At 53.5% G+C, this 13,016-nt stretch overlaps 1 protein-coding gene across 5 annotated transcripts in view; it reads right to left on the minus strand.

Moving 5' to 3' along the window:
- The window catches only part of MGAT5B (alpha-1,6-mannosylglycoprotein 6-beta-N-acetylglucosaminyltransferase B), an 84,099-nt gene that overhangs the window by 38,422 nt on the left and 32,661 nt on the right, over positions 1-13,016 (minus strand). For 2 of the 5 annotated variants that reach the window (XM_032177187.2, XM_058429020.1), the window contains 5 exons: positions 10,472-10,587; positions 9,769-9,842; positions 8,723-8,893; positions 7,812-8,015; positions 6,973-7,142 (listed from right to left, as the gene is read on the minus strand). In XM_032177187.2, coding sequence (XP_032033078.1) covers positions 6,973-7,142; positions 7,812-8,015; positions 8,723-8,893; positions 9,769-9,842; positions 10,472-10,587 — 735 coding nt within the window. The remainder of the gene's footprint in view (positions 1-6,972; positions 7,143-7,811; positions 8,016-8,722; positions 8,894-9,768; positions 9,843-10,471; positions 10,588-13,016) is intronic. The other 3 variants (XM_032177188.2, XM_032177191.2, XM_058429021.1) reach the window with 2 other exon arrangements.

Consider the following 13,016-nt stretch of genomic DNA (forward strand, 5'->3'; position numbering starts at 1 on the left):
GCTGCATGCTTGACAGCCAGGAGTTGCCCCTCCTAGTCCTCCTTATTTAAACATTCTCCTCTCAAGCTTTCATCATTTGCCAGTTAAGTCAACTAATTTTCTACTAAACCCAATTTCACTCATGGATGGAGGAAGAGCTCAGTAATTTTTCCTGATGCCATGTACTATTAATGATGCTTGAAATTATGCAAATAAAATTAATGAGCACAGCTGATTCTGGGAAGGCAGGAAGGGAAAGGCTTAACTTTAAAACGCCCACTCTGGACCTGCGCATGCACGAGGCCGTCTCAGGATGCAGCGGCCCGGCAGGTGCCCGGGTTTGACTTCTTCCCTCCGCACACGGCGGGGCGCGGGCGGGGACTGGCTGACATCACCTCGCTGCAATCTCATCACAGAGCGCATGGCTCCCTCGTGCCACCTCCCTCACCCCAGAAGCATCTTGCAGCAGCAAAGCCAGATGTAGATCCTGCACATTGCCCCAAACGTCACTCCAGTGAGCCGGTTAATTGAAACACCGAAATCCGAGGAGCAGAGCGGGACCGGCTCATCCGTCCAGCCTTGTTGCTCCGTCAGTGGCCAGGACATCTGCCGTGAACATCTGCGAATAAACTACAACAAATGTACAAGCCGCGTCTTTGTGCCGCCGCCTCCCACGCAGGTCATTTCGCCAGCCAAGGGAGACGTTTCTGTCGCAGAAACCAAGCCGAGACACTCGGAATTCAGATTACCTTCACATCCCGTTGATCTGTTTTCAAATTAGCCTGGTGCTGCTCCCACAGAACGGCTCCCAGGGCTGAGAGGTGAGGCCCTGGGTGCTTCTGTCTCTCCCTGAAGGGTTTGCGGTTGCTTGGTGGGAACTCTGCCCAGGGCCCCCCAATGGCTGCCATCTTATTATGGGTTTACGTTGTGTCCTCCACCCCCCACATTGATATATTGAAGTCCTAACCCCCAATTCTTCAGGCTATGACCTTATTTGGAGTTGGGGTCCTTATAGAGATAATGGAGTTAACATGAGGGCATTAGGGTGGGCCCTAACCCAATAGGTCCTTATAGGGAGGGGAAATCTGGACACAGACACGCTCACAGGGAGGCCACCAGGCAAAGGCAGAGATGATTGTAGAGATGTAGCTGCAGGACAAGGGTCACCAAGTTCCTTGCCAGGCAACCACCAGGAGCCCAGAGAAACGCCTGGGGCACAGACTCCCTCGCAGCCTCAGGAGGCCCCAACCCTCCCTGCCAAAACCTTGCTCTTGGACTTGCAGCACGCTCCAGCGCCAGGATTCAGCTCATGCATTCCTGCTGTTCATTCATTCCTGCTGTGTAAGCCCTGCAGGGCGCGCTCCATGTTATGGCAGCTCTAGGAGGCTCATCCACTTCTCAAGCTGTATTGACATCTCTGCTGTGAGGAAAGGGCTGCACTTGTGTATCAGAGAGGCCCCGGCAGGGAATGTGCCTGGGAGCTCACAGTTCTGCCTCCACCCTGGCCTCGCATCTGTCACTGACCCCGCCAACTATGGGGACCAATGCAATGCCTCCGCTTTACAAAGGAAGAAGGAAGAAAGTACATCCAAGAAAGGGTGTGGCACAAAGTGCATTCTAGGCCAGCAGGTTCCCACCTGATGCCCTGGGCAGGATGCCAGAGGCCCCACCATCTGGGCCACCTCCACAGGATGCCTCTGTGGCCCGACACCCCCACTAGGCCACACTCCAGCAACCAAGGGTATCCTGGGTGCTCTCAGGACGAATCCCCCCATTCTTTCTACATCTGTTCTAGGGCCCGGAGCCTGGGGCCTCAATCCCATCCCCCAGGACTGCACTGGGGACACAGACGAGGCCTTTTGAAGAAGCCATGCATTCTACAATGTCCCAGCCCCACCGCCACCCAGACTGTGTACCGGGCTGAGTACCGTACAGCCCCTCGGCTTAGAAAAGCCACAGCCTCAAGCTTTTCCAATTCCCAACCTTTGGTGCCCATTAGAATCACTGGGAGCTTAAACTTGTTACCTAGACCCCCACCCCAGATGGATGAAGTCAGAAATGCCTAGACAGGGGCCCAAACACTGGTAAGTTTCTAAAGTGCTTCCGGTGGTTTTGCTGCAGCCAGGGTTAAGAACCTCCACCCTGAATGTATTCCAACCATAGCTGATGCCGTTACTTTTGTCGGCATAACTGGGGAATTCTCCTGGGGAGGGTGGTTTTGTTTTTATTTTATTCTTTTAGCTGTTTTTAAATTGTATTTGGTAGCAGATTTAGAAATCACCTTCCTAAGAAGATCCCCTGAGGTAGCTGAGCTGTTTACACCATTCTGCCCTGTCTGAGTGAGATCGTTCATTTACACATACACCCCACAGGGGACCAAGGGCCAGGGCATCTGAGCACAGCCCTGGGCCTGCCCATTTAACAAACTGCAAACCAGAGATGGGGCAACCTCTCCCTGGAGCACCTTCAGATCTGCAAGAGCCTGAGAGAAAGTGGAGCCTTGCTTGGTAGAAAACACTGATTCTCTGTGGGGTGTGGACATGCATATATGTGCAAGAGAGTGTGCATGTGTGTCTGTATAGATGCATCATGTCTGCACATGCAGCAGCATGCATTTGCACATGTGTGTATGGAGTGCGTGCATATTCAAGTGTGCGAGTGGGTGTGCACGTGTGGGTGCAGAGGCTATGAGTATGTGTCCATGAGTGTGCACGTGAGTGGGTGAGTATGCATGTATGTGCACACATGTGGTGGATATGCACGTGTATGCATGGATGCATGCAGAGGCTGCATGAGTGTATACACCTCCTTTCATAATCTGCAAATGTTAACTGCCTCTGCAGCGTTCTGCTCCACAGACAGCATTGATGCATCTTCCAGGCTCTCTGTTCAGAGGGAGCTGGGAGTAGACATAGTTTAGTGTGCAGCAGTGGGTGCGGGCGGGCGAGTGAGCCCCACACCTTGGCTCTGAAGTGGCCTGCACAGTGCGAACAGCTGGATCTGACAACAAGATGTCACCAGGGTGAGAGCCAGAGTGAGGGACGTGCTGTTTCCCTCTCCCAGCACTGGGAGGATCTGTGGGTTCAGCACTAGCACTCGGGGACAGCTCCCAGCCGGGTTCCCTGCAGCTCCTGGACCTGCTATTTCAAGGTGAGAATTTCCTCCCCCAGAGCCCGCCCCCGACTTGGACAGTGCTTCTCAACACAGCCACAAGCGTGCAGCTGCCTCTTTAGTCTCTGGCACCAACCTGCCTCTGCCCCATAGCCTCACTTACACGTGCTGTTCCTCTCTGGAGACACTTTTTCATCTTTACTGAGCCTATTCATCAAATGCATTCGCTTAAAAGGAAGACTCCAGCGCTGTGAATTTCAGGCCGTGGGGATGCAAACCTTCAAACACAATCCAGACCCAGCCTCCTTCTCCCACTACTCAATACAACTGGCCCAGACTCCTCCCTCTGATCGGAGTCACAGACGTTCTACCTGAGTTACTGGCAGACTCTGAGTTGCAGGGAAGAAGTGCAGAAACTGAGTAGCTGCCCAAGACTGGCGCTTGCTGGGCCCTAGTAACCTAAGATTGTCATGGCTCTGTCCTCATCAGCATCCTCTGCTCTCCAACACTCCTGTGCTACAGAGCATCAGCATGAGTGGAGAGAAGGCCAATTAGACCAGCAAGAGAATAGGCAGGCTCTGGAGGGGACTCACAAGGAAACCACTTGAAAACCACCTGAGTAGAAGAAGTTAATGGGCTAATGAAGAAAAGCTGACTCACATGCAAACAATTCTGGGACCCTGAAGGAAGTCCCTGAGGAATAATCTCATCAAATGTGGTGGGGAGGGGGGATAAAGAGAGGTTGGTTTGGTTAATGGGTACAAACATATAGATAGATAGAAGGAATAAGTTCTACGTTAGATAGCAGAGCAGGCCAGGCACATGGCTCATGCCTGTAATCCCAGCACTTTGGGAGGCTGAGGCAGGCAGATCACGTAAGCCCAGGAGTTTGAGACCAGCCTGGGCAACATGGCGAAAACCCATCTCTATTTTAAAATAAACAAGATATAAAAAATACGTATAGCAGAGGCTGGACGCAGTGGCTCATGACTATAATTCCAGCACTTTGGGAGGCCAAAGCAGGTGGATCACCTGAGGTCAGGAGTTCGAGACCAGCGTGACCAATATGGTGAAACCCTGTCTCTACTAAAAATACAAAAATTAGCTGGGCGCAGGGGCACGTGCCTGTAATCCCAGCTACTCGGGAGGCTGAGGCAGGAGAATCTCTTGAACCCAGGAGGGGGAGATTGCAGTGAGCCGAGATCGCACCACTGCACACCAGCCTGGGTGACAGAGTGAGACTCCATCTCAAAAAAAAGAAAAGAAAAAAAAAGATAGCAGAGTAGGGTGACTATAGTTAACAACAATGTATTGTAGATTTCAAAATAGCTTGAAGAGTGGACTTAAAATGTTCCCAACACATAAAAATAATAAATACTTAAGGTGATAGACACCTCAATACCCTGACTTGATCATTACACATTGGATGCATGTAGCAAAATATCACCCATCCCCATAAAAATGTACACATATTACGCATCAATAGAAACATTTTTAAGTCAATGAAAAGGAGGAATAAAGCCAGGCACGGTGGCTCACGCCTGTAATCCCAGCACTTTGGGAGGCTGAGGCAGGCGAATCTCTTGAGCCTAGGAGTTCAAGACCAGCCTAGGCAACATAGTGAAACCCTGTCTCCACTAAAAATACAGAAATTAGCCAGGCATGGTAGCGCACACCTGTAATCCCAGCTACTCAGGAGGCTGAGGTGGGAGGGTTGCTTGAGGGGAAGGCTGCTGTGAGCCATGATTGTGCCACTGCACTCCAGCCCGGGCAACAGAGCGAGGCCCTATCTGAAAAAAAAAAGAAAGAAAGACAAAGAAAGGAAAGAAAGAAAGAAAAGAGAGAAGAGAGAACTCCACCAAACACAAAATCACTAACTATAAAGAAAAAGATGGATAACTTTTATTACATTAAAATTAAGAATTTCTGTTACCCCCCAAAAAAACCATAAAGAAATTAAAAAGGCAAGCCACAAATTAGAAGATTTTTTTAACACATGTAACTTCCACAGAATTTATATCCTTAATATATGAAGAGCTCTTACAACTCAGTATGAAAATGATAACCCTTATCATACGATGCCTGTATCAATGGGCATCTCATCAAGATGAAAGAACCACAGGACAGGATGCTCAGCCCATTATCTTTCAGGAAATGCAAGTTGCAGCCATAACAAGACATCATCATGCCGGCTTCACCTTCAATCAGAACGTCTGACAACACTAAGTGTAGGTGAGATTGTGAACCAGTGGAAACTCATGCACTGGTGAATCTCTGAATTGGAGCAATCACTTTGGAAGACAATTCGGCATTATCTTGTAAAGCTGGGTTTTCACCATGCAGACCTAACAATTCTGCATCTAAGTCTATACCCAGAAAAACTTACACAGGTATATCAGGTGACATGTCCAAGAATGTCCATCAGGGCAACATTCAAAACCATTTCAAAAACAGGAAAAAATATCCACAGACAGGAAAAACTGATACATAATTATGGCACATTCACACAATGGAATATTATATAGCAGTGAAAATGAATGAAATAAAGCTACATGCAAGAACATGGATGGATGAGTCTTTGCAACAGAGTGAGTTTGAAGAAAGCAAGTTTGGAGACCACACAGAGTAGATGCCATTTTCTCAAAGCTTGAAACCAGAACAAAACAAAAGCAAACCATAAACTGTTTACAGATACACTATTAAGAAAAAACAAAAAAACTTTTTTTCAAAAAGCAGGCTGGGTGCGGTGGCTCACACCTGTAATCCCAACACTTTGGGAGGCCAAGGCGGGTGGATCACCAGAGGTTGGGAGCTCAACACCAGCCTGGGCAACATGGTGAAACCCCATCTCTACTGAAAACACAAAAATTAGCCTGGCGTGGCGGCGTGCGCCAGTAATCCCAGCTACTCAGGAGCTGAGGCAGGAGAATCGCTTGAACCCGGGAGGCGGAGGTTGCAGTGAGCCGAGATCATGCCACTGCACTCCAGGCTGAGCGACAAGAGAGAAACTCCATTAAAAAAAAAAAAAAAAAGCAAAGGAATAATACACACAAAGTTCAAGTTAAGGTTTCGTCTGGGGAGGAGGCAGAGAGATCGGCGGACACTCAGGCAAACACAGAGTCCTTGGTGACAGCATGATCTTAAGTGGATGGTCACACATGGGAGGTGATTTGACTGTCGTGTTTCACAACATACTTTACATAGACTTTGTATGCATTGAATATCTTATAATAAATATTAATAAAGAGAAAAATCTCCTGTATTCCTATATCCCACAGAAACAGTGGTTAAAAATAAACCCAGTCACACACTCTTACCCCCTTGACGTCCCCACACTCTCAGCCTCACCCCCATCCTACCCTCAAACACTCAGCACCTTCCACCTCCCACAGCATCCAAGGGACCGTGAAAATCCCAGCACTGGGTAAGGGATAGGCACCCCCCACCCCCCCACGCCCCTTCATCCTCCACGTCTTACTGGTCTCCAGACCCTAAAATAGACCCAAGAAGGAGCCCAGGTTCAGAAGAGAAACCAAGCCTTCCAGGACGGCAGGCAGAGGGGACCCCACGTGCAGACGTGGCTCAATTCCACAAGCCAATACGTGTCAGCCCCTGAGCAGAAGCACCAGAGGAGGAGCCAGGCCCTGGCCAGACAGCGCTATGCAAATACATTTCCCTGCTACATTCCCCCAAGACCGGGCAGGAAGAGGGGGATCAGGAGTGGTGATACCCTGCAGAACACCAGGAGGCCTCCCGGGGTCTCAGGGCCGTGGGACCTGCAGGCAGAGCAGGTGCTCCCACAGCCCCTGGGAGGGAGGGGAGGGGTTCCCCTTCATCCCCTCCCTGCCCCACTCGATGCCAGTGGCTTTCCCCAGCACTCACCTCTGCAGCTCCTTCAGGGAGACTGTGACCCGCAGGCCATGGCCCAGGACGTAGAGTGCAGCCAGAATGTCCGCCCACTGCACCATCTCCCCTAGGGGCCCGCCCTTCAGGACCCGAGGGCTGAACACGTCCCCGGACTCCTCCGTCAGGAAGCCGATGTGGACCAGGATCTGGGTCGGCGGAACACAGAGGGTCAGCAGGGAGGAGCAGCAGCTCTGATCCCCGCCCCCCGGGGCACCGGCCAGGAGACCAGCCGGCAGCAGACCCTGTCTCCAGGCTGGGCCCCAGCAGGTGCTTTCTGGCACCAGAGTGACCAGATCGGGCACTGGGGACACGGGCAAACAAGAGAGTCATGTGCTTGCCCTCATGGAGCTTATGGAAGAGGTAGACAACAGTGAACACAGACAAGAGATAATTTCATGAAATTAGGGCTCTGAAAAAAATAAAAGGGCAATGTGAGAGTCATGTAAATATGTACTGGGTGGGGGGGGAGGGAGGGAAGGAAGGAGGGGGAAGGAAGAACGGAGGCATGAGCTAACGAAGCTCCCCAGAACATTCCCAACTTTCCAGGCCAATACCATGACTTTTCTGCCTGACATGAACCAGATGTACACAGAATGCAGGACCTCTTGGGGGCTTGTCATTTGGTCCCAACCTTGAAAACGGCCGGGGCAATTACCACAGACATCTATCCCAACTCTGCCATCCCCACCCCCTCTCCCTCTGATCAAATTCAGAAGCTCACTACAGCTTGTTTGAAGACCTTTTCCATGCCCACTCGGAAGCGGGGGCCCTGAGCTTTCTCAGCTCCTGCACATGAGGGGGCAGGGGCCACGCACCTGCTTCTGGTCCCTCTGGGTGGCCCCCAGCTTCTGCGCCAGGCGCTGGGCAGCCAGAGCCCACTGGGCTGTGAGCCTTTTGGTCCGCTTCTTCATGAAGATCAGGGACTCCTTCCCGCTGCCCATCAGGTCCAGGAGGTGAGACAGGTTGCTTCGGAAAACTGCCTGGAGGGGTCCAGACCTCAGCTCTCTCTGCCCCTCGACCTGCGACCACCATCATTCCCCACTGGCCTGGGGACAGGAGCTGGCACCCTCCCATGAGGCTGGGGCCTCTCCAGCTTCTCCTGCACTTTCTAATGGGCTCATTAGCCCCCAAAACCAGGGAGCCCTGCCCTCCCCATCAGCACACCCTCCCCAGCCCAGCTCTAACCACGGGCCCCTAGCCCTTCCACAGAGGTGGCCAACCACAGCAGTTTCCATGTTCCCAGCCATGACAGGGAGGCAGTGAGGGTGGTGGTCATAGCCAGGACTCCGATGGCAGGGGATAGACGTGGCCACCACAGCAACTGTGCGCCTCGAACCCATTAATTCAATTGTAAACCTCAGATGCATCGTCTGTCAAATATCATCATACGAGGATGGCTGGGAACTTTAAGTGCAAATAAAGCGTCTGGACACAGAAAACCCTCGATAAGTGACAGCTCCTATTACTACTATTCTAGTCCATTAAGGGGGCATCTCCAGGCCTCCCACCTGCCCGCAAACAGGCCCAGCTTGGTGGCATCTCAAAGAAGGCAGACAGGCCCTGGCAGGCTGGCCTCCCATCTGCCCAGCAGGGTGGGCTGGGACCTGCCCGTACACCTGGCAAGCCGCTCAGTCTCGTTCCCGCAGGACAGAGGTTTCTGTCCACTGTCCCTGAGGATGTCCAGCCACGCCAGCCCCTCACCGGCCCACCCACCTCCCAGGCCCACCTGGACTTTGGGGAGGGGCTTGGGTGCCCTCTGGGCAGCCGTCTGGTTCCTCCAGGGCAGCGGGGGGCAGAACCACTCGACCTCACTGAGGTAGATGAGGAAGGAGCACTCGGTGCCGTCCACCCCGAAGAAGGCGTAGCAGGGGTCGGAGGTCCAGCGGGCACGCATCCACTGCAGAGAGGGCCAGGCTGGGCAGGGGGCTGCACCAGCCCCACTGACCCTCGGGGACTCCCCTGCACGTGCATCCCCAGGGGTCCTGAGGTCAAGGATGGGGCCCATGCGGCCCACCCTACTGATGCAACAGGGGACAGGGCAGAAAAGAGATTGAACCAGGCCCTGCCTGAAGGACCCCAGAGATGGCAGGGGCAGGACCACCAGCCGTCATGTCTGGAAAGAGGAGAGACTGGGAGAGAACACTGGCTCAAAGGTCTGGGGCAAAGAGCCAGGAGGCCTGGCTGTCTCCCTCTCCCTTTGGTCCCCGTCTCCCCGCTACCAGAGCAGGATTGGGCTAGAGGCCAAGGTCAGGGAGCAGCCTCCAAGGCAGCCAGGGCTGGAGCCAGGGCGGGATCCACCTGCAGTGATCCCAGATGATCACCAAGGAAGGGGTCTGTGGCACCACCGCCCACCCCTTAGGGCGTTCAGAACCAGTGGGGAGCTGACTTCACGGCTGTGGACAGTTCCTACAGGGGCAGACTTCATGTAGCCAGCAGTGGCCCCAGAAATGGGGCAGGAAGACTCTCCGTCCAGCTGTTGGCTGGGCCAGGAGGAGCGGGGACAGGGCAGCCAGGGCCACTCCTCTGAGTCTCTGGGGGAATCCGGCTGCTGGCGGTGACACTGGGAGATTTAATCATTTGCTGTGAGAAAGCACCGACACCTGAGGGCGACTCCTCCTGGGGGATTTGGATTGATGGGTGGGGTGGATGCACTGAGCAGAGAAGCTGTTTCCCTGAGGTTGGCCTCTGCCAGCTTGTGCCTGGGTTAGGGGCCAGGGCCGGACAGAGAGGCTCTAGCTAGTGGACATCCCCGCCCCTCAGCCCAGGCCTCACCTCCACCTTCCCTGAGCAGTCAGGGAACTTGGGGTCACTGGGTGCCTCACACTGGTCCCGCCGGCCTTCTGACACTGTAGGGAGAGGTCACCTTGCTGAAGTCCCTGGTCCAAGGAGGAGCCCAGGGAGGGAGGCCTGGGTGCAGGAGGCAGCTTTCCACACAATCTGCTGCCAGACTTTCCCACCTTAAAGCTCGCCAGCCACACAACCCACCCACAAGGTCATCCCGGGCCTGGGTTGCCCCGGCCTCCTCAGGGGGTTCAGATGCAGTGAGAAGCTGGTGCGAACAGCCACTCAGCAGCTGCCTGGATCGGCAGACCTCATGCACCCACCCGAAAGCATCCCCAGCGTTTTCTGAGGAGGAGAAATGAGGATTGCAGCCCCCAGCTCGCTGCTCCCCACATCACAGGGACTGGAGAGGCCGCTGAGGGACCCTTCCCCAGGTGGCCTCACTCCTGGAACTGTGGACCCCAGAGGCTGAGACTCCAGGGAACTCCTCTGCCCTCGGCGCCCTCCCCGGGTTGGGGGGAGTGAACCCCCAGTCCTCCTGCTGAAAGCCTAAACTGGGGCCCCAAAGAGCCAGGAGAGCTGCTGTCAGGAGAAGTCGGCCGCACCCCAGGTGTCTCACCCTCCCAGGGCCCACCCAGCACCCAGTTCATTGGCCCCCTACGGGTAGAGGGTGCCCCCGCCCCCTGGCACCCACCCTTGCTGTGCAGGAGCAGACTGTGGCGCAGGATCTGGTCCACCTTCACAGCGATGTCGGAGACGTTCTGGGCAATAGCCTGGATCCGCTCCATGAGGCCGGCCCCAGGGGGCATCCTAAGTGGGAGAAGCCAGAGGTGAGCCACAGAACCGGCCAGGGTGACCTTCCCATGAGGGCCCTGCCAGTAAGGCCCAGGGGCAAAGGTGGCAGGCTCTGCAATGCCCCAGGCTCCCAAACCCTGACCCCAAGCAGACCAAATGGTGGGGAGTGGATCGGGTGAGAAGATGGAGCTGGCAGCCCACCCCATCCAGTACACACGTTACAGACATACGGGAAAGCCCATATCTGCACATGTTGGTCACAACTGCACATGTGCCCACAACTGCATGTGTGATCATATCTGCAGAGAGGCCCTTTAGTGGACATCCCTGCCTCTCGGCCCCAGGCCTCACCTCCACCTTCCCTGAGCAGTCAGGGAACATATCTTCATGTGGCCACAACTGCACATGTGCCCACAACTGTACAGGTGCCCACATCTGCACGTGTCCACAACTGCATGTGCGCCCACAACTGCACACATACCCATAACTTCACATGTAATCATATTTGCATGTGTGGCCACAACTGTACATGTGCCCACATCTGCACGTGGGCCCACAACTGCACGTGTGCCCACAACTGCATGTGTGCCCATATCTGCACATGTGACCCTATCTGCACGTGTCAGGCATGTCTGTGCATTACTGCATGTGTGCTGAAGGACAGTGCATGGGGCTGAAACAGGCAGAGGAATTCCATTCAAGAGCCTGGCTAGGTTCTGTCCAGGGACCACACCGGTGACAGAGGCCTTTTCCTGGGCACAGCCGGGCCTCTCCGAGTCTGTCTCTCTATTTCCTCCCAAGAGGCCGTATTGTGCCAAAATAAATTCCACCCACAGAAGCCTGGGAACTTGCCAGGTATTAAAACTCCGGTAAATTATCACTGGCTTCCTGAGAACAAATCCTTCCCAGGATCTTAAAGGAGGTGACTGCCACCACCACAGCCCTCCACCTCACCATTGATACCAGTGTTGCTTTTATTTTTGGAGGATTTATTTCCTGTGTTGATTACTACTCAGCTCTCAGGGACATTTATTAGCCGTCATATACAGTATTTATCCCATTGCAAACTTCTATTGAGATGGATTCCCCTCGGCTGGCAGATCTTCTCGCACAAAGATAGCCCTGGGGGTCTTTCTCCAGGAAGCTGCTTGCCTTTTTTTTTTTTTTTTTTTTTTTAACATATTCGGTTTCCTTTGATTCTCACCTCACCCCGTGGCTTTGCAGGCCCAGTTTAAGCTCCGTTTACCCCTATACAAGGTACTGGTCTTTATGGTTGCACATAATGGGAATTCAGTGAAGGATTTTTCCAACCTGGGTTCCGTTTGGGTCTGCAAACCCCACCTCTCCTCCTCTTCTGAGCCTAGTGAGTTGCCCACTAGAGAAGGCATAGCAGGAATCCTCAATGGCCACCCGCCCTCTACAGCTATCATGCTCTCCCACCTCTGTCTTTCCTATGGAAAGAAAGGGCAGTGGCTCCATACACATCGGGGGACTAGTCAGGGTGACAGGTGGGGGGCAAAGCAGACACAGAAGTGGAGGGGACAAAAGACAGATGACAGGAATGGGGAACAAGCCCATGTACACACACGCACACACACACACGCACACACATGCAACAAGCAAACACGCATGCACACATGCACACACGCACGCACACATATGCACGCACACAGGCACACAAGCAAACACGCATGCACACATGTACACACGCGTGCGCGCACACAAGCAAACACGCATGCACACATGTACGCACGCACGCACACACATGCACGCACACGCGCAGGCACACGCACGCACACACATGCACACACATACACACATGCACACACAATCCAGTCTGTCCTCTCACTCTAGTTCAGTGCCCAAGGCAAACTCTGACAAAAACAAACAAACATAAAACTCTTAAAATAAAATATGCCACCACTTTTGTGTTAGTTTCCTTGGGTGACTGAAATAATTTCCACAAACCAGGTGGCTTAAAACCGCATCCATCTCTGCAGCTCTGGAGGCTGGAAATCAGACAGCAAGGTGGCAGCAGGGCCGGTGCCTTCAGACTCTAGGGGAGCCTCCCCCAGGCCTCCCTCCCAGCTTCCGGAGGTAGCAGCAGCCCTCAGTGTTCCTCAGCCCGTGGCTGCTCCACCCCAACCTCCGCCTCCGCCTTCACACGGCCTTCTCCCCTGTGTGTGTCTGTGTCCCCTTTCCTCTAAGAACACCAGCCATGGAACCAGGGCCCATCCAAATCCAGTAGCACCTCCTCTTAATTTGATTACATCTGCAAAGAGCTTATATCCAAATAAGGTCACAGTCACAGGTCCTGGGGGCTAGGACTTGGACATGGTTTTTTGGAGCACAAAGTTGAATGCACGACAGCCTTCTGTGAGATTGCAAAGAAAGAGAAGAGACGTAAAAGCCACCTGCTTCGTTTGCTCAAAAAGTCCTCAGGC

This window comes from Hylobates moloch, unplaced genomic scaffold (assembly GCF_009828535.3).
Source record: "Hylobates moloch isolate HMO894 unplaced genomic scaffold, HMol_V3 SCAFFOLD_15, whole genome shotgun sequence".
Classification (NCBI taxonomy): domain Eukaryota; kingdom Metazoa; phylum Chordata; class Mammalia; order Primates; family Hylobatidae; genus Hylobates; species Hylobates moloch.